General features: G+C 36.6%; 5 protein-coding genes across 6 annotated transcripts; 3 read left to right on the plus strand and 2 right to left on the minus strand.

Moving 5' to 3' along the window:
* Nucleotides 290-2,261, plus strand: LOC104755007 (beta-1,6-galactosyltransferase GALT29A-like). The gene has a single exon (XM_010477316.2). It carries the CDS (start codon nucleotides 820-822, stop codon nucleotides 2,014-2,016), a length of 1,197 nt encoding a protein of 398 aa, XP_010475618.1. The 5' UTR covers nucleotides 290-819; the 3' UTR covers nucleotides 2,017-2,261.
* On the minus strand, nucleotides 2,447-5,593 carry LOC104755008 (zinc finger protein WIP3-like). Its single transcript, XM_010477317.2, has 2 exons — nucleotides 4,913-5,593; nucleotides 2,447-3,583 (listed from the first exon to the last, which is right to left on the minus strand). The coding sequence occupies exons 1-2, from the start codon at nucleotides 5,498-5,500 to the stop codon at nucleotides 3,158-3,160; spliced, it is 1,014 nt and encodes a 337-aa protein (XP_010475619.1). The 5' UTR covers nucleotides 5,501-5,593; the 3' UTR covers nucleotides 2,447-3,157.
* Nucleotides 8,217-12,484, plus strand: LOC104755009. Of its 2 annotated transcripts, none has more exons than XM_010477318.2 (5): nucleotides 8,217-8,657; nucleotides 8,755-9,092; nucleotides 10,152-10,662; nucleotides 10,793-10,906; nucleotides 11,728-12,484. In XM_010477318.2, the coding sequence occupies exons 1-5, from the start codon at nucleotides 8,304-8,306 to the stop codon at nucleotides 12,346-12,348; spliced, it is 1,938 nt and encodes a 645-aa protein (XP_010475620.1). In that variant the 5' UTR covers nucleotides 8,217-8,303; the 3' UTR covers nucleotides 12,349-12,484. The 2 variants fall into 2 exon arrangements, with proteins under 2 accessions (XP_010475620.1, XP_010475621.1); XM_010477319.2 differs by lacking the exons at nucleotides 8,217-8,657; nucleotides 8,755-9,092 and adding exons at nucleotides 9,405-9,444; nucleotides 9,542-9,879.
* Nucleotides 15,780-17,248, plus strand: LOC104755010. The gene is made up of 5 exons (XM_010477320.1): nucleotides 15,780-15,935; nucleotides 16,035-16,212; nucleotides 16,309-16,520; nucleotides 16,608-16,872; nucleotides 16,954-17,248. Exons 2-5 carry the CDS (start codon nucleotides 16,054-16,056, stop codon nucleotides 17,233-17,235), a joined length of 918 nt encoding a protein of 305 aa, XP_010475622.1. The 5' UTR covers nucleotides 15,780-15,935; nucleotides 16,035-16,053; the 3' UTR covers nucleotides 17,236-17,248.
* Nucleotides 17,259-18,660, minus strand: LOC104755011 (U-box domain-containing protein 4-like). The gene has a single exon (XM_010477321.2). The coding sequence runs from the start codon at nucleotides 18,331-18,333 to the stop codon at nucleotides 17,365-17,367; it is 969 nt and encodes a 322-aa protein (XP_010475623.1). The 5' UTR covers nucleotides 18,334-18,660; the 3' UTR covers nucleotides 17,259-17,364.

Raw genomic sequence — 18,810 nt, forward strand, 5'->3', positions numbered from 1 at the left:
AGAATGTTTTTGTATACAACCTCAAAACGTCAAGGCGTCTGTCTCTCTTTTGACGGATGATGAGTGTTTTTTTTTTCCTAACCGTTTTGGTTAATGGGAAGAAAAGTACTTGCCGTTTTAATACAATTATATGGGCTATACTGGGCTTAGACTCAACCGGTTTGCTCGGCACCACGAGCCCAAATAAAAAAGGTTTAAAAAGAGCTTCATTTAATGGACTTTTAAATAGGTTGGCCGAAGGACGTAGACAAAAAAACCTAATTGACAACACTCTCTCTACCTTACCTAAAGTACCCAACCAACTTTAACAATAGAAGTAGAATGGTTTCCCAAAACAAATCTCCTCCTCTTTGATTTATTATTGTGACATCATTATTCTCCACTTTACACAATGAAGCTACCACTCTCTCTTCTCTCCAACATGACTGCAACTTACTTTACATAAAAAGAAAGAGTAGTAATTGAATGATTTGTTTAATGTTAGTTGAATTGGATCTATCTCTCTCCCCCTTCAGATCTCTCCTCCATTTAAGGCCTTCCCTCATATCTCACACTTCCCCACTCCCCAATTTAAGCAACAATGTCAATGTCGTCTCTTTGACTTCAGTTTCACTCTATCCTCTTTTCACCTTTTCTCTTCTTTCTTTCACCTTCTCAAGTTTTCTTCTGTAGCTTCTTCCCTCAAGTTTCTGATCATAGATTTCATATAAAGTTTCGGCCTTTACTAATACCCGTTCAATGGATCCGACTTCAAGATCCGACCCACGCCGTCAATTTAATTAAGAAACTTCCCGACGTTTTTATCTCTCCGTGGAGCCGATGAAACGATCCGTTAGACCACTCTTTAGTGCTCTCCTCTTCGCTTTCTTCGCCGCCACACTCATTTGCAGAGTGGCGATTCGCCGGAGCAGCTTCACCTTCGCCTCCGCAATCGCCGAGCTCGGCAACTCCGGACTCATGACGACTGAAGAGATCGTATTCAACGAGACATTGCTCGAATTCGCCGCCATTGATCCCGGCGAACTCAAGTTCAAGCAAGAGGTCGATCTGATTTCTGATTACGACAACACTCGGAGAACCCACCGCCGCCATTTCAGCTCCATGTCAAGACCGAGCGAACAACAACAACATCGCCATGGGAGCAGCAGCAGAGACATTGCTTCTAAATTTCCGGTAACGCTTCGTTCCCCTCAGGTTTATCGTTACTGGTCAGAGTTCAAGAGAAATTTACAACTTTGGTCTCGTAGAAGAAGAGCTTATGAACCTAACGTCATGTTAGATTTGATCAGATTAGTCAAGGTTCCGATTGATTCACACAACGGTGTAAGTGGTATAAGATACTCATCTTGTGCAGTGGTTGGTAATAGTGGAACATTGCTGATTAGCCAATACGGTGATCTCATTGATAAACATGAGATTGTGATTCGGTTGAACAATGCGAAAACAGAGAGGTTTGAGAAAAAGGTCGGATCAAAAACGAACATATCATTCATAAATAGTAACATTTTGCATCAGTGTGGGAGAAGGCAGAGTTGTTACTGTCATCCTTATGGCGAAACTGTTCCCATTGTGATGTACATTTGCCAACCGATTCACGTTTTGGATTATACTGTTTGCAAACCATCGCATAGAGCTCCTCTGATTATCACTGATCCGAGATTCGATGTCTTGTGTGGTAGAATCGTTAAGTATTACTCGGTCAAGAAGTTCTTGGAAGAGAAGAAAGCGGAAGGGTTTGTTGATTGGAGTAAAAACCATGAAGGGTCGTTGTTTCATTACTCGTCAGGTATGCAGGCTGTGATGCTTGCGGTGGGAGTTTGTGAGAAAGTTAGTGTTTTCGGGTTTGGGAAGTTGAATTCAACCAAGCATCATTACCATACTAATCAGAAGGCTGAGTTAAAGCTTCATGACTATGAAGCAGAGTATAGATTGTATCGCGACTTGGAAAACAATCCTAGGGCTATCCCGTTCTTGCCTAAAGAGTTCAAGATCCCTTTGGTAAAAGTTTACCATTGAAAAAAATACATATATACCATCAAAGAGTTTTGTCAGAGAGTTGTGTTATTGTTTGTTTCAAGCGAAGAAGCTTGTTGGCAAGAGTTTTGCACTGTCGTTTTGTTCCCAAGTCCCAAAGATTTTGTTTGAGATTGGGGGGTGGAGACTAACACTTTCCCTAAAATGGTAAGGAGTGAGTGCTTTTTACAGATTTTTTAGATTTGTGGTGTCACACACATATTGAAATATATGGTAAATTTTGGCGATATACACATCTATTGACTATTGTATAAGTCAAAATCGTTCAGATGACGTGTCAAGTCTTACGAGCGATCAGATTTTGTTGTTGTAACGTGAAATTTATAAGTTCAACAACAACAAAAACACAATATCATGAATCTTTGTAAACAACAAATTGAGAGCACATGATATGTAATGAAAAGAGATACAATAAAGGAAGAGTCTTTAATCATTGAGGATTACATCGTACAATAATGAAGTGAAGCACACCAATTTTCTCTTCTAATACAAATTACATTGTGAGAAACAGAAAATTCACGTGCTTCACAAAATTTTAAGCGATAAAACACCCTTATTTTAAATAAGGAAACCGTAATTAAGACTCGGATCATACTTAATTGCTACTAATCACTAAGATAACTAGGGGTTTACACGAGCCACAATATGCTCCCCAACAAATACAACCCTCGTAAAAAGGAGAAGTTTTTGTTAGTGAGCATAATTAAACCTCCTTTCTTAAGGTTACTTCGTAGCCAAAGTCCCTCACCAAACCAAGAACCTTAATGATATCACATGCATTGTACGTAACACACCAATACTCAAACCCATGTCTCAAACATTAAAAAGAAAAAAGAAAGAAGAAACTGTTAGACAAACACCGGGCTTTACGTGGACTTATCTTAACCATAAATCCCAACAAAAAGATCTAAATTTTAAAATGTTGCTTCATTTTATGAGGTAAATTTCCATATTCTTTTTTATATATCGAGTCTAACAAAGAATTTCTCCCTTTTCAAGATAGAAATTCTTTGGTAGACTTGAGATGTTTTTGTGGGGGATAGTTTGAAGCAACATTAGAAAATTCAGATCTTACCGGTCACTCGATGATTCCACAGTCTCTCCGGTGTATCTAACATCACTCTCACTCTGTAGTGACACATTCTGTATCCTCCTCAAAACCATCAAAAGAAAGAGACGGGTGAGGAGCATGTCCACTGCCGAAGGACCTGATGTGGTCCTTGAGAGACCTCTTGTGCTTGAAATCTGACCCACATGTACAATACCAAAGCTTTCCACAGTTTTTCTCGTGGGTCCTCCAGTCGCCTTTCACAGCCAGGGCTTTGCCACATTTGCCGCAAGAGAAGGGCTTGGAGCCATGCTTACGTTTGTAATGTGTCTGAAGTGTACGAAAATCTTTCAAGGGCTTAGACCGTGGATGGTTGATGTTGTTCTTGCATCCCTCTGCACAACAATAGCATGGCAGCCGCAAGATAGCCGCAGGTTGGGTTGTGCCCTTCAACGAGTCAGCCCCTTTTCTGAACTCAGATCCATGTCCCCACATATGCATCTGTACATGTTTTGCGTATATAAATTCGTTAGAACATAAGAAATTCTACTTGTGTATAATTCTATAGAAATTTTTTATATTTCTAATGAATATTATCGTATTAATATTTTATCTGACACTAATCGACAATTATAATCTGTAGGACGCAAATTTGCTCGTTCCATTCCTAAATAGGGCTCAAATGCATGCTCATGAGTGCGCATTTTCATATAGGATGAGACTTAACGGACATAAAAGAACTTACGAAACTTTTGACCACTTCCACTTCTAGTGTATGGGACAAATTTAATAATTAAGAAACCATATATGTGTAAGAAAATGGTGTGTTATCTACTTGAAAAAAAGAAGGTATTGGTTAAATGATTTAATTCGAATTAAAGTTGGGACCAAAGTAAATTTATACTAGTATATATGGCAAAGGAGAGAATCCTAAGTAAAATAGAAACAAGTGATACTTAATTAGAATTTAGAAGGCTTTTTACCCCAGATCTTCATTAGGTTAAGTAATCGATTGCATATATTCAGTAAAAGTAGTATGATCATTGTTTTTTTTTGTTTTCTCCCCTTTTTTGGTTTCTTGCTGAATTATACTTTACCAAATCCCACTCCGTGATTATTCTTTTGCTTTTTGGCTTTTCAACCAAAAGGCAAGGCAAACAATGAAAAAAGTCAAAAGATTTTTTGAAGATTTCTCAACTAATCCAGACGTTACATACCCAATATAATCCTTCTCTCAATTGATTATATACGAATCATACACCAACCGCGATTAATTATCGTAATAATTAAGTCATCAATGTAATTAAATTCCTTCCAGTATTCTGTATGTACTGTGTACCTATATATATCTAATATCTTCGAGAATGTATGATTATAGTACAACATAATTCATACAAAAGGAAGTGTATGGTCTATATAAGGAATTATTGTAGGTAATTGGTAATGTATGCATGATCATACAATTATATAAACTTATTAACGGAATACATTGATCATACACCTTTTTTGTGTGTGTTAACTAAGACTTTTAAAAAACTAAATTTTGTATGCTGCGATAATAAGGGTAAATTTCTTTTTGAATTGAAAAAAATGTATAAATTTATCAACTTTTTTTTGTGCTCATTTATGAATATATATTAGAATGGACAAAGGGCAAAGGTAAAGTTGACATAGTGATAATGTTTCTTTTTTTTGTTTTTCTCTCTAGGTAAATATGATATCTATATAGTGATGACGGTTAACACATAATGCAAGATTTGTATATGAACGTAGATATCTAAAACAAATCATATATGGTAATTAAGGATGATAGAGAGAATTAAGACGTACCTGCATGTTATTGTACCTATTGAACGTTTTGCTGCAAATAGAGCAAGCAAATTGCATTGGACCGACATGAATCTGAGCAGGACTTGGTATCCAAAACCTCTGCCCACAGACTTCCATATCAGAATCAATCACCTCCTCATCATACTTCATCTTTCTCCTCTTCTTCATCATCACCACGCCATCGTCTATTATCTCTCTCTTGATGGGTTTCTTCTGATGATCAGAAGTTGTGTCAGAGTCATCCTCCTCCGCCGAGTTACCACGGTGATAATTAGGAAACCCGATTTGGAGAGTAACCACATCATCCTTACTCTCTTCTTTAATATCTTCCAAGGCTTGACGACTCTTATTTTCCATGAGCTTGTTTAGAAGAGGCAAGCATTGAATAGAGGTGTTGAGTGGTTCTTGTGATTGGTATAAGAATAGAGACCGTTCCAACATGTTCATCTGACTCTGATTTGATCTTGATATAGCATCTCTTGTCTTCATACGATATAACATAGAAGGAGAAGATGGAGGTTTAAGCCATTCGATGAAGCTTGGTGATTCCAAACTTAAACCCTTCTCGTAAGGATTCATCAAACTCATCTCTCTCTCTCACTCTTTTTTTTTCTCTCTCTCTCCCTCGCCCTCTCCCTCTCTCTCCCCACGATAAAAGGGTAAGATTAGTAGTAGGAAAAGGTTATAGATCAACCTACCTGGTGTGTGTGTATCGTAGCCGTTCGTCAAAATAGGTTATTTCCTATTGTTTTCTCCAATACAAAATCTTCGTCGTCAGTAAATTTTTTGTTTTTTTCTTCCTACCCCAACACGTATTATTATATGTAGATATGTAGACGTTCGCACGTGTCTACGCGTTTACATGAAGGGGAAAAAATTTGTAATTTTCTTCATACAAAATGTGGTGTGGGTCTTACTTCATATAGTGAAAAAGCAAACGCACAAGCACAAGGCTTTTCAATGAAAGAGAATCCTAAGACTCGTAGTCTTTTAGTTTTTCTTCTTTACCCTCAATTCCTTTTCCCATTTACTAAGATGTTCTAACATGTCTTATACCAACAAATACGATATATCCTTTCATCATTTTATAGTCATAATTGTCTATTAAGTGCATATAGACCGGCGAAGACAAAATTCATCATTACATCAAAACAACAATTTCAACATCATTTTAGCCGTCTTTTTAGGGACAAATGATAAAAAGCAAAACTGATACAAAATCACGCGTTCACTTTTATTGACGTTTTTGATGATCCAAGTAGCAGTTATTAGTTACACGAATTTGATGATATATATACACCACTCCCATACGCACGTAAGACTTTTCTAGCTAGGACTCTAATCCACAATTTACGTTTTGTTTAAGATATAATTCGCTAGTATATGCTAAAAACTAATAAGTGTGAAACTAGGTACTTTCATTGTATTTCATTCCCAATTAAATTTTGTTATGGTTTGCATTACTAGTTAATCCATGCACTCATATATACTACTAGTTTGCAGAACTGTTCTTTTCCTAAAACTAATTTTAATTGATAATATCAATATGTATGAGTTTTAGATTCAAAGTTTTAAATTTTAGTAGTATGAAGATTTGGAAGAGATAGAGATAGTGGAGTTTGACCTATAAGCACAANCCGTTCCAACATGTTCATCTGACTCTGATTTGATCTTGATATAGCATCTCTTGTCTTCATACGATATAACATAGAAGGAGAAGATGGAGGTTTAAGCCATTCGATGAAGCTTGGTGATTCCAAACTTAAACCCTTCTCGTAAGGATTCATCAAACTCATCTCTCTCTCTCACTCTTTTTTTTTCTCTCTCTCTCCCTCGCCCTCTCCCTCTCTCTCCCCACGATAAAAGGGTAAGATTAGTAGTAGGAAAAGGTTATAGATCAACCTACCTGGTGTGTGTGTATCGTAGCCGTTCGTCAAAATAGGTTATTTCCTATTGTTTTCTCCAATACAAAATCTTCGTCGTCAGTAAATTTTTTGTTTTTTTCTTCCTACCCCAACACGTATTATTATATGTAGATATGTAGACGTTCGCACGTGTCTACGCGTTTACATGAAGGGGAAAAAATTTGTAATTTTCTTCATACAAAATGTGGTGTGGGTCTTACTTCATATAGTGAAAAAGCAAACGCACAAGCACAAGGCTTTTCAATGAAAGAGAATCCTAAGACTCGTAGTCTTTTAGTTTTTCTTCTTTACCCTCAATTCCTTTTCCCATTTACTAAGATGTTCTAACATGTCTTATACCAACAAATACGATATATCCTTTCATCATTTTATAGTCATAATTGTCTATTAAGTGCATATAGACCGGCGAAGACAAAATTCATCATTACATCAAAACAACAATTTCAACATCATTTTAGCCGTCTTTTTAGGGACAAATGATAAAAAGCAAAACTGATACAAAATCACGCGTTCACTTTTATTGACGTTTTTGATGATCCAAGTAGCAGTTATTAGTTACACGAATTTGATGATATATATACACCACTCCCATACGCACGTAAGACTTTTCTAGCTAGGACTCTAATCCACAATTTACGTTTTGTTTAAGATATAATTCGCTAGTATATGCTAAAAACTAATAAGTGTGAAACTAGGTACTTTCATTGTATTTCATTCCCAATTAAATTTTGTTATGGTTTGCATTACTAGTTAATCCATGCACTCATATATACTACTAGTTTGCAGAACTGTTCTTTTCCTAAAACTAATTTTAATTGATAATATCAATATGTATGAGTTTTAGATTCAAAGTTTTAAATTTTAGTAGTATGAAGATTTGGAAGAGATAGAGATAGTGGAGTTTGACCTATAAGCACAAGAAATTTTTCTTCGAACAGATACAAAGGTTAACCGCGGTTTAGTCAATACCTGAAGGAATAAAATACTCAAAAAGAAAAAGTATATATATGATTAAACAAACTGGAGTACAGTAGTCATTAAGTCGAAACTAAAAGCTTATTCAATGTATGTGACTATGTGTCAATGTTGTGGTGGAGCCTAAATGAATACTAACGGTTGGTATTATAGCTAACGGTTGAATCGTGTGTTTTCATTCACGAATAATATGGTTTACTTTTGCCATGCGTTTCAAATACGGTCAAATATTTTTCTTTTTTTTTTTGACGATACGGTCAAATATTTTTCTCTGGTCATGTTTTGTGAACCAATTTAATTAAGAACCAATTTAATTAAAATTGCACTGTTTAATTTTATTGACCATCACCGGTTAAGTTATCAGATGCTAAATTAAAAACCGGTACGTTTCGGCTTAAACCTTAAACCTAGAGAGAGAGCTTTTAAACCCTTTCTTATGTTCTACTTCTTCGCCGATACCTTTTTTTTGTCGTTATTTCCGAGGCCGACCAATGCAAGGGACTCACGACGGCTCGTGGTATCAACGCGCCTCCGCGAACGGTGAATATGTTCCTCAAGCGACTCCTGCGTTTTCCAATTTCAGTATCCATCAGCCCATTAGATACAATTTCCAGACACAGCAGCAAAATCTCAACTTCCCTCATCCGCAGTTTGGCGGTAATGTTGAAGTCATTCGAATTGATAATGCTGTCAACAAGACGCGTAATTCGCTAATTGCTGCTGGAGAGAACGTTTCTTCGACTAGGGTTTGGCAATTGGTTCACTCACAACTTCAAGCTGATTCTTTAGGGATGCATATGCAAGATGTTCCTTCGCTTCGCCAACTTATGTCCCTTGAAGGCAAGGTAAAGCTTGAAACTTTATTCATTAAGAACAGAACAGAGCCTATCTATTGTAAAGTTGATTCCTTTTAGGATTTATATGCTTCTTGATGTCCTGTAGATCATTGCATTTATTCACTGCTTCGTTGGGGCTAGAGGAATTGTGACCCTGTATGAATTGGAAGTGGCAATATGTCGAAACGAGGGCGTTGGTTGCTTTGATGATCTGGGATTGGGACCTTTGCTGCAGCATCCACTTGTCTCGCTCTATTTTCCATCCTTCTCTGGTTCTACTGGCCTAGTTCGGATCACTAGTGAGGAGATATTCACATTTCTTGATAGCTATCTGAACACTTATGATATTGACGATGTTAAGGTCGATGAATTCTTGAATTTTGTTGCTGTGAGAAAATCAGTTACAAGCAAAGAAAAGCTCGGTGTTCGTATTCAGAACTTGCGGTATGATAATTGTTATTTTAGGTTATCTAAAGTTGCGTATAAGTTACTTAGTTTGATGATATTAAGCTGGTTAGATAGCTTTGTTTTCAAAAGTCCAGCAATTTCGTTTGATCAGTTTTATAGTTTATCTATGCCTTAAATTTGTTTATTTCAATTGTATGTAGAAATTGAAGTTTGGTTACAAGAAGTGGGTTGGTGGTTCGATTATGTTCTTAATTGATTCGTAATATAAACTGCATTAGCTTATTGAATCTGATTAATACATTTTATAGGATGTATGTATCTTTCATTCAAGACGCAAANTATGCAAGATGTTCCTTCGCTTCGCCAACTTATGTCCCTTGAAGGCAAGGTAAAGCTTGAAACTTTATTCATTAAGAACAGAACAGAGCCTATCTATTGTAAAGTTGATTCCTTTTAGGATTTATATGCTTCTTGATGTCCTGTAGATCATTGCATTTATTCACTGCTTCGTTGGGGCTAGAGGAATTGTGACCCTGTATGAATTGGAAGTGGCAATATGTCGAAACGAGGGCGTTGGTTGCTTTGATGATCTGGGATTGGGACCTTTGCTGCAGCATCCACTTGTCTCGCTCTATTTTCCATCCTTCTCTGGTTCTACTGGCCTAGTTCGGATCACTAGTGAGGAGATATTCACATTTCTTGATAGCTATCTGAACACTTATGATATTGACGATGTTAAGGTCGATGAATTCTTGAATTTTGTTGCTGTGAGAAAATCAGTTACAAGCAAAGAAAAGCTCGGTGTTCGTATTCAGAACTTGCGGTATGATAATTGTTATTTTAGGTTATCTAAAGTTGCGTATAAGTTACTTAGTTTGATGATATTAAGCTGGTTAGATAGCTTTGTTTTCAAAAGTCCAGCAATTTCGTTTGATCAGTTTTATAGTTTATCTATGCCTTAAATTTGTTTATTTCAATTGTATGTAGAAATTGAAGTTTGGTTACAAGAAGTGGGTTGGTGGTTCGATTATGTTCTTAATTGATTCGTAATATAAACTGCATTAGCTTATTGAATCTGATTAATACATTTTATAGGATGTATGTATCTTTCATTCAAGACGCAAAGAGACAAGAAGGCGAAACATTAAAGATCTTGCTGACTGAACTGCATCAGAAGTATCGCATCCTCTCACCAAAGAAACAAGAGCAAGATAAGGATTATTGTGGCAAGCATACAAGTTTTGATTCATTGAGCTCGGAGGACGATGATAATGCTGAAGAGATTAATGTTAATAGTTATGAACGTTTCAGTACTTGTCCATATCCATCTGTTGCAGAAGAGATTAAGCGTCTTGGGAGCTCCAGTAAGAAAAGAAAGGCTGAGAGTCGTATTCGTGAAAAATCTGACTTTCACAAACTGCTTAGAAGAGACCCCTCTGAATTACGTAGAGGGCATGCGAAACAAGAGATACCGAAATTGGCAGATGATTCTGATGCTAAGCAGCTTTTCAGTCTCAGTGAGGCTGATTTCACACAATCTGAAGGAGCTCTGAGATTGTTCGTCTCAACTTGGAAGGACACATGTAAAGAGTTAAGCATGTCAATGGTAAGTCCATGTTGAGTATATCGTGATTGGATGACTCTTTATATCCTACATTAGATTTTTGCTTGAATCTGACAGTGAATCATCTTAAGTGAGGTATGCTTTACTCTCTAATACTCTCTTAATTTTGTAGTTTGTCGAGAAAGTATTGTCTACTTACAACTTGGGTGGATCCGAAGTACAAGCTCACGTTAAAACGGCTAAAGTGATGTCATCATTTCCATTTAATGGATTACTACATGTCGCTGTGAGTTAGTGGTCATATTAAATACATGTCTGTTAAGTGAGCACATATTTCAAATTGAAGGATGCGGGAAAGTTTCACCTTTTGCTATTCTGATTTACATCCAAATTCATTTTTTTACTTCACTTTTACAGTTTGCTTACCTTTGGTTTACCTTATCTACGCTTTTTTGCCCCTTTGCTATATTTTCCAAGTAGCACAGGCTCACTATTTTTTTGTGACACCTTCTTCTCAAATTTTGAGAAAATTTCCAAATATGGAAGCTAGACCATTTTCACTCATACTTTTACTACTTTGGTTTTAAGCGTTTTCTCTTATCGTTTTCTGATCCTTCTTATGCTCCCTGCTCTCGCGCTGAGACTTAGCACCCAGTTGCAAAGTCTTGGAGTTGAGTTAGCAAATGTAAAAACTTCCCTAGTTCAGCTTTGCTCTTTGATTCTGCATGTGCACATCACTATATCACTGAGGCAGGCTGAAAAAGGATAAAGGTTGCGCCCGTTATCAGATCCAGTCCCCAATTCATCTCCCTGTCCTTATGTAGGGAATGTCTGAAACTGAAACCTGGTTGGTTGCCTTTATGAAAAAAAAGTCTCTTACAATTTCATTTTACACCTGAATTTGACATGGATTTGTAGCAGTGCTACACCTAGTTTGGAGTCTTGTGCAAAAAAGCTTTAAGCTATGTCTTCCGGAAGTGCTGCATTCTCTTTCTTCAAATATCCTTGTTTTAGTGAAAAATCTGTTTCTGCATTTCAGGGAATATATATTCTTGTTTTTGATTCTTTAATCTTCTTTTGCTGAAATTTCTCTCCTCTTGTTATCAGAAGGAGCTTGTAACAGAGGCTCTTGAGGAACAGATACCGACTGAGATCACAGATACAAACATAGTTGCTGGATATGATGACTGCGTAGGGACAACAAGTTCAAGAGCTAATAAGCCGAACCAATCATGTCCTATCTCCATGAAGAGTGGCTCAACTTCAGGAAATCTCGTTCATGAATGGAACAATTCCGTCTCAAGAGATCGTCACACCGGCACACCTTGGGCTGCACAAGCGCAACAGACTGGTAGGAAAGGTGAAGAAATTGCTTACAAATACTTTGTTGCAAAATACGGGAAGAAGGCTCTGGTTAGATGGGTTAACGAGCAGAGCGAAACCGGGTTACCTTACGATCTAGTTATCGAAAACAGAGGCGGTAAGAAAGATTACGTAGAGGTGAAAGCAACTGTATCAACAGGGAAAGACTATTTCAACTTGACGATGAATGAGTGGCAATTTGCAAATGAGAAAGGAGAGAGTTACGTTATTGCTCATGTTTTGTTAGGCAACAGTAATGCCATCCTTACACAACATAGGAATCTTGTCAAGTTATGCCAAGAAGGTCATCTAAGGTTATTGATTCTCATGCCCAACCAGCGAAACGAGGTCAACGTCTCATGTTAAACCCATTTCAGTTTTTTTTTGTTCAAGTATTTTACAGTGATATTATGTATTGATTTTGTTATTAAACTCGTTTTAAATCTTAGTTATCCAAAATTTGGATGGGGATTTGAAAATGACCTTTTCCAAACATAAAAAAACCGGTCAAGGATTGTGATAAGGAATCCTTTATTACCCTATATGATTTGTTGACATGGCATCCAAGAATTTGGGGATAGAACCGTCTAAGACCATCACCATTGTATTTCTCTATTTTTTTTCTCTAAAATAGAGTAACTCAAAAATAGAGCACTGTTTTCCTCCAATATATTACTCTATTTTTACCTCTATAATAGAGTTAGTGTAAAAAAATAGAGGTGAGAATAGAGTTGCTATATATATAGAGCAATCCTATTATTTTCTCTATTTTAAAGTAAAATATAGAGTAGGGTTAGAGCAAATGTTGCTCTATAATAGAGATTTGACTCTAAAATAGAGTGGGGTTAGAGATGTCCTAATGATTGCGATAAGATGTATTCGAAAATCTCAAAAAGAACAGGTTGTAAAAAGGGAAAATTCCCAAAAAAAAACCTCAACTTATTTTAATTTGGACGTTTAATATCCAATACTTTTTGATTGGAATAATGTCAAATAAAATCTCATTTTTAGAAAATTGGTCGAATGAACCCATGATTTAACAGAGGTTAACCTGTGCTTGACGGAATCGCTAGACCGGAGGGAATTTTCAACAACACGTTTTTAAATAGATGTATAGGATCAACGTATCTATATGATTATATCAAGGTAGTCTAATGGTAAAGTGTTGGTTTTGGTCCAACCGAATCCGGGTTCGAGTCCACGTTCCCACGTCTTTCTTAATTTTTATGCCCTTTTGCCTTCTCTGTTACAGATGGCCCAGATCTAACGAAAATCAAATAGAAGCGAAGATGGAAAAAATCTATATCAATCGACAAAGCTGCTGTACCAGCGTCGCAAGAGCAGAGAATCCATCGGATTGAAAACCCTCTCAGATTGGACAGAGAAGCAAAGTTGTTGTACCAGCGTCGCAACTCACAAGAGCAGAGAATCCATCAATCCAACTTGAAATTTAAAACCCTTTCAGATGGGACATCGCAAAACCCTAAGAATCCAGAGAAACGGAGGATGATGGTGAATGATGATGGCTACGACGTCGTTTAATGTGGAAGCGAAAAAAAAAAAAAAACCTGAAGAAGCGTTAGGGTAGGGAATCGAACCTTTATGTTGATGGTTGCAAAAGGAACCATCTACCACTAGACTACATTAATATCTTAGTCCAGCGTCGTATACATGTTATATATAACTATTTAAAAACGTGTGTTTAAAATTTTAGCCGGTTTAGTAATTCCGTCACGCAGGTCAACGTCCGTTAAGTCGTATGTTCGATTCGACCAACTTTTTTAAAATAAGGTTTTATTTGTCATCAATTTAGTACATCAGGTATTATTATTCCAATCAAAAAGTATTGGGTATTAAACATCTAAACTAAAATAAGTTGAGGTTTTTTTTGGGAATTTTCCCGTTGTAAAAATGTTGTTTCCAACTTCCAAACAATATATATATACATTTTTAAGTACAGTTTAAATTCTAACCTTGAACTTCAACTTATTTATATAATTGATTTTAAAAATTGCACAAAAAAAACAATAAGTAAAATACGGAAATCAAATTCGATTATCTTCATAATATACAAAAATCAAAAATCAATTATTTCCTAAAATATCTCTACTAAACTTATTTCTATTTTTTCTAAACCAATTTCGGTTTATACTTACACAATCTTTATAATTAACAATATATTCCTAAAATATCTCTAAAATACATTTTCTGTCTTCTTTAAAAATTGAAATATATCAATTTTTTTCTAAATAAATAAACAATCGAATATTATACATTATCAATTTCAAATTTATTAATTCAAAATTATATTTTTATAATTTTTCTATTTAAAGGAAATAGAGTTCCAAATGAAAATTATAATTTTATATACTTAAAGCAAATTCTCAATGAAAATTATAATTTTTATATACTTAAAGCAAATAGAATAATAAATATCTCAATGTTATTATATAAAACTAAAAAATATTATTATTTTATATTGTAACCAACATAATTTTTTTGTTAGTTATAGAAAACCTGAAAAAAAAATAATAGCTGGTTAGAAACTATATAAAAGAATTAAGTAATTTACTCAAAAGTTTATTGTCGTAATGGATCTTGACCTACACATTCTAATATTATATATCTAATTAAGTTTATTAAATTATGATTGTTTTTATTATACATCTAATTATGTAGATTAAATTATGATTACATAAAAAACAAGTTATCGTACTCGAACCCTTACCTCATGGGAGTTTTAAGCAAGTCTAAAGCCACTTCCTCACTTATATAATTTCGTTTTTTTAAATTTTTTTACTTATTTCAATAGTTGTTGGTGGCAATTGCCACCTCCACTCATAATGTGGGTCTCAAGATAAATATTTTACTCAATTTTTTATTGCATTCAAATTCAGTGCACCTAAAAACTTACTAAAACTAGTGGAAAAAATCATGAATTTTGTTTATATTGAACTAAAGCTCTAACTTTTATCGACTTTCCAAATAAATTTTCTTTAATCTTATCAAATAAGGCATGACATAACAACATTTGTTAAGGGTTATTAAACATTAGAATTGACTTTCTAAACAAAATCTTCTTACTATTTAAAAGAATTTGTTAATGGATAATCAAACCAACATTTTCTTCATGTTTTTATGATGTGCTCCAACCGAGATAAGAACTACTTGTTCTATTAGATCCAAGGGACGACAGAACCTTTGCCTTTGACCGTAAGCTTCCCCAAAGGTCGCTTCTCTATTCTAAAGGAGACATCCCTTAACACCAACAAGAATCGAGTGACAGATTTCAATTGACACCTTAAAATAACCTGCATAAGCAAGTCTAGGTTGAGAGTCGGTCATATCTCCGTAAACTAGTGAATGATCTGAGAAGAGATCTGGAACGCTCTGTAAACTAGTGAATGATCTGAGTCATCATAAGCAAGTTTCCTTTGTTCAAGTATTTTACAGTGATAGTATTATTTATTGATTTGGTTATTAAAATCCTTTTTATAGTGATATGAAAATGACCTTTTCCAAATTTAAAAAACCGGTTATTGACATGGCATCCAAGATTTTGGGGATAGAACCGTCAAGAATATTCGAAAATCTTAAAAAGAACACTTTGTCAAAAATGCTGTTTCTAAGTTATACTAATAATCATGGGAAGTTTCTTTATTGGTTAACTTGTGGGAGAAACAAGATTGAGATTGGTGAAACTGGCAGTGGCGTCTCAGGTTTTACAAACATTGAAATAAAGACGGCTAAAGGATAAAATTCTAAAGAATAGTTTACCCAAAGCATCAGAAGAAGAATATTTTGCTCAATTCTTTATTCCCTTCAAATTTATTACATGAAGGAACTTGCTTTTTTTTTTCAAGTAGCCATCTTTTTTTTATCAATCATCATCATTTAGTGCACATAAAGATTGAAGCTTTTGATACCGTTTCTGTGTTCCTTCTAGATTTTAGGTATCTCCTGAAACTTGGGGTTTTTTTCCAGTTTCATACCCAAATTCATTCCGTGTGGTCCATATGTCATTAATGGCTAAAATCTGTGTCTTTTTGTAGTGGTGCTGTATCAGGGTTGATGGGGGATTCTTCTGCAAGTTCAAACAGGGTTAAGCTTCGGGATGGGAGATTCTTAGCTTATAGAGAAACAGGAGTTCCAAAAGAAGAGGCCAAATACAAAATCATTCTTGTTCATGGCTTTGGAAGCTCCAAAGATATGAGCTTCTCTGCTTCAAATGTAAAAAATGCTCTTTGGATCTTGTCTGGATGTTTCGATACCTCTGTTTTTAATCATTGTGATCCTTAAATCTCACATGGATTTAGTTTTTTTCAGGAGCTAATAGAAGAGCTTGGGGTGTATTTTCTATTCTACGACCGTTCTGGATATGGAGAATCGGATTCAAACACGAAACGCTCATTGCAAAGTGAAGTTGATGACATAACAGAACTTGCAGATCAGTTGGAGTTAGGACCTAAGTTTTACCTAATTGGAATCTCCATGGGATCTTACCCTACTTGGGGTTGCCTAAAACACATTCCTCACAGGCAATTTAACCATTCTTGATACCCAAAACTTAAAGGATGAGGCTAAACAATTTAAGTAACCGTTGAGTATTATGGCTTTCGTTGCAGGCTATCTGGCGTGGCTTTTGTTGCTCCAGTGGTTAATTATCGGTGGCCCTCGCTTCCTAAGAAGCTAATCAAGAAAGATTACAGGAGAGGTATAATCAAATGGGGTTTAAGGATATCGAAATATGCACCAGGACTGTTACATTGGTGGGTTATTCAAAAGCTCTTCCCATCAACTAGTTCAGTTCTTGAAAGCAATCCGGTCTACTTCAACAGCCACGACATGGAGGTGCTTAAGCGAACTACTGGTTTCCCCATGCTTACTAAGGTCACTACCTAACTTAAACTCCATCCAACCCAAATTTGAAGTTGTTTGATCATTTGGTACACAACTTAAAACATTATACAGGATTCACTACGGGAAAGAGATGTTTTCAACACACTAAGAGACGATTTCATGGCTTGTTTCGGGCAATGGGACTTCGAACCTGCAGATCTAAACATTACTAAAGAGAGCTGCATTCACATCTGGCATGGCAAGGAAGACAAAGTTGTTCCATTCCAACTTCAAAGATGCATCTTACAGAAGCAACCTTTGATCAACTACCACGAAATCCCGCAAGGCGGACATTTAGTCGTGCACTACGATGGCGTTTGCGATGCAATTCTACGCTCACTATTGGATTCTTGAACTCACCACAACACCATTAGATGTACAGATTTGTAACGGATCATGTGTTTGATTGATTGATATACATATGTTCAAAAGTGTACAATGAATGTGGAATTAGTAGTAAACACAAACAAGACTGTGTGCAAATCAGATGCTTAAGCTATTTGGATTAACTTCATTGATCAAATAATCAAAACGTGAATCGCCGCCATTAACGAGCTTCAAAAGATCAATCGCCTTCTTCCTTCCTTTCACACTACCGTTCTCAGCAACGTACACGATCCCTTCCATAGCTCCTTCATCAGCACCAGACGCAACCGCCGACGCAACTTCCGACCTCGCTTCATCCCCTCCGCATCTCGCCAGATTCAGAAGCGCACCGACGGAGTTCTCCTTGATCCGTAGTGTCGAGCCAGTGCAAGGATCCAACAGATCCGCGAGCACGTTGGCTCCCGAAACTCTCCTCATCCCGTCTTCACTCTCTTCGCATCCAGCGACTTGCGCCATAACCGCCGTCGCATCTTCAACGATCCCGCACCGCGAGTCCTTGACGATCAGCGAGAACAGAGCCGGGATCGCGCCGAGGGAGATCATCGTGGATCTGTTCATCGGGTAGAGAGCGATGGCGAAGAGTGCCTTGAGCGCGTCTTTGATCGACCGGGGATGCGAATTTGGGTACCTGATGATGTGGACGAGGGAGAAGATGATATCTCGTTTAGATCCGATGATAGGACGGTAAGATTCCTCGGCGATCAGGAGGCTGTAAATCGTGGCGGCGGAGGATTGAACCGCGGCGGGGGAAGTGGTTGTGTCGTGGTGACGAAGCGCGTGAGAAAGCGCGTCGAGCAAACCGCGTGAGGACATGAGGGGTTCGCGTGAGGTGATGGAGAGGTTGAGGAGAGTCGCGGCGGCGTTTTCTTGGGAAGAGTGAGACGAAGAGTAGAGAGTCTCGGCGAGGTAAGGGATAGCTCCGGCGTCGGCGATGATGAGTCGGCTGTCGGGATCTTGTTTAGAGATGAGTCTAAGCTCAGCTAAAGCGGCGGCTCTTGTTTGTTCGGAGACAGAGCTTAGCTTGGCGACGATTGATGACATCGTTCTACGCTTTGCTGTTTCCATTGACACAAAACAAAAGATCTGATCTGATGAACCTTTGAGAAAAAACCTAATTTAATGATCTCTCTCTATTGGATAATGGAGTTGGACTTTTTTGAACAGAACCACTTGTCCTATTGTCGTGTTAAAAGAGTTTGAAACAGTAAACAAAGAATGAAAAGAGTCATCACAATTTCATAAGTGGGAATTAAAAGGTACAACTTTTGTTTTTTTTTTTCGATCAGAAATTTTGAATGTAGTAGTAACCATACCATGTGTCAAAATGCTGATTCTACAAGAAAACACTTTGAATATTTCATTTGATTACTTAACTCTAACATTTCTAATTTCTATAATCAGATTCGATGTGAAACTGAAAACAACAGAAATATCTGGAATAAATAAAACTTACATGATAGATAGAGAGAGAAAGTCACAGAGCAGCGTCTGGCCCATGTAAGGCCCGTTAATCGCACATATGGGTCGTATCGTGCTTCTTTC

Source organism: Camelina sativa, chromosome 17, assembly GCF_000633955.1.
Source record: "Camelina sativa cultivar DH55 chromosome 17, Cs, whole genome shotgun sequence".
In the NCBI taxonomy this organism is placed as follows: Eukaryota; Viridiplantae; Streptophyta; class Magnoliopsida; order Brassicales; family Brassicaceae; genus Camelina; species Camelina sativa.

What these genes read in the sequence shown, in the direction of transcription:
- LOC104755009 (XM_010477318.2), top strand. Translation starts at nt 8,304, where the DNA reads ATGCAAGGGACTCACGACGGCTCGTGGTATCAACGCGCCTCCGCGAAC. An exon ending in TTATGTCCCTTGAAGGCAAG is followed by an intron (nt 8,658 to 8,754) that starts GTAAAGCTTGAA and finishes GATGTCCTGTAG; the next exon opens with ATCATTGCATTTATTCACTG. An exon ending in GTTCGTATTCAGAACTTGCG is followed by an intron (nt 9,093 to 10,151) that starts GTATGATAATTG and finishes TACATTTTATAG; the next exon opens with GATGTATGTATCTTTCATTC.
- LOC104755007 (XM_010477316.2), top strand. Translation starts at nt 820, where the DNA reads ATGAAACGATCCGTTAGACCACTCTTTAGTGCTCTCCTCTTCGCTTTC.
- LOC104755008 (XM_010477317.2), bottom strand. Translation starts at nt 5,500, where the DNA reads ATGAGTTTGATGAATCCTTACGAGAAGGGTTTAAGTTTGGAATCACCA. An exon ending in ATAGGTACAATAACATGCAG is followed by an intron (nt 3,584 to 4,912) that starts GTACGTCTTAAT and finishes AAACATGTACAG; the next exon opens with ATGCATATGTGGGGACATGG.
- LOC104755011 (XM_010477321.2), bottom strand. Translation starts at nt 18,333, where the DNA reads ATGGAAACAGCAAAGCGTAGAACGATGTCATCAATCGTCGCCAAGCTA.
- LOC104755010 (XM_010477320.1), top strand. Translation starts at nt 16,054, where the DNA reads ATGGGGGATTCTTCTGCAAGTTCAAACAGGGTTAAGCTTCGGGATGGG. An exon ending in CTAAAACACATTCCTCACAG is followed by an intron (nt 16,521 to 16,607) that starts GCAATTTAACCA and finishes CTTTCGTTGCAG; the next exon opens with GCTATCTGGCGTGGCTTTTG. An exon ending in GTTTCCCCATGCTTACTAAG is followed by an intron (nt 16,873 to 16,953) that starts GTCACTACCTAA and finishes AACATTATACAG; the next exon opens with GATTCACTACGGGAAAGAGA.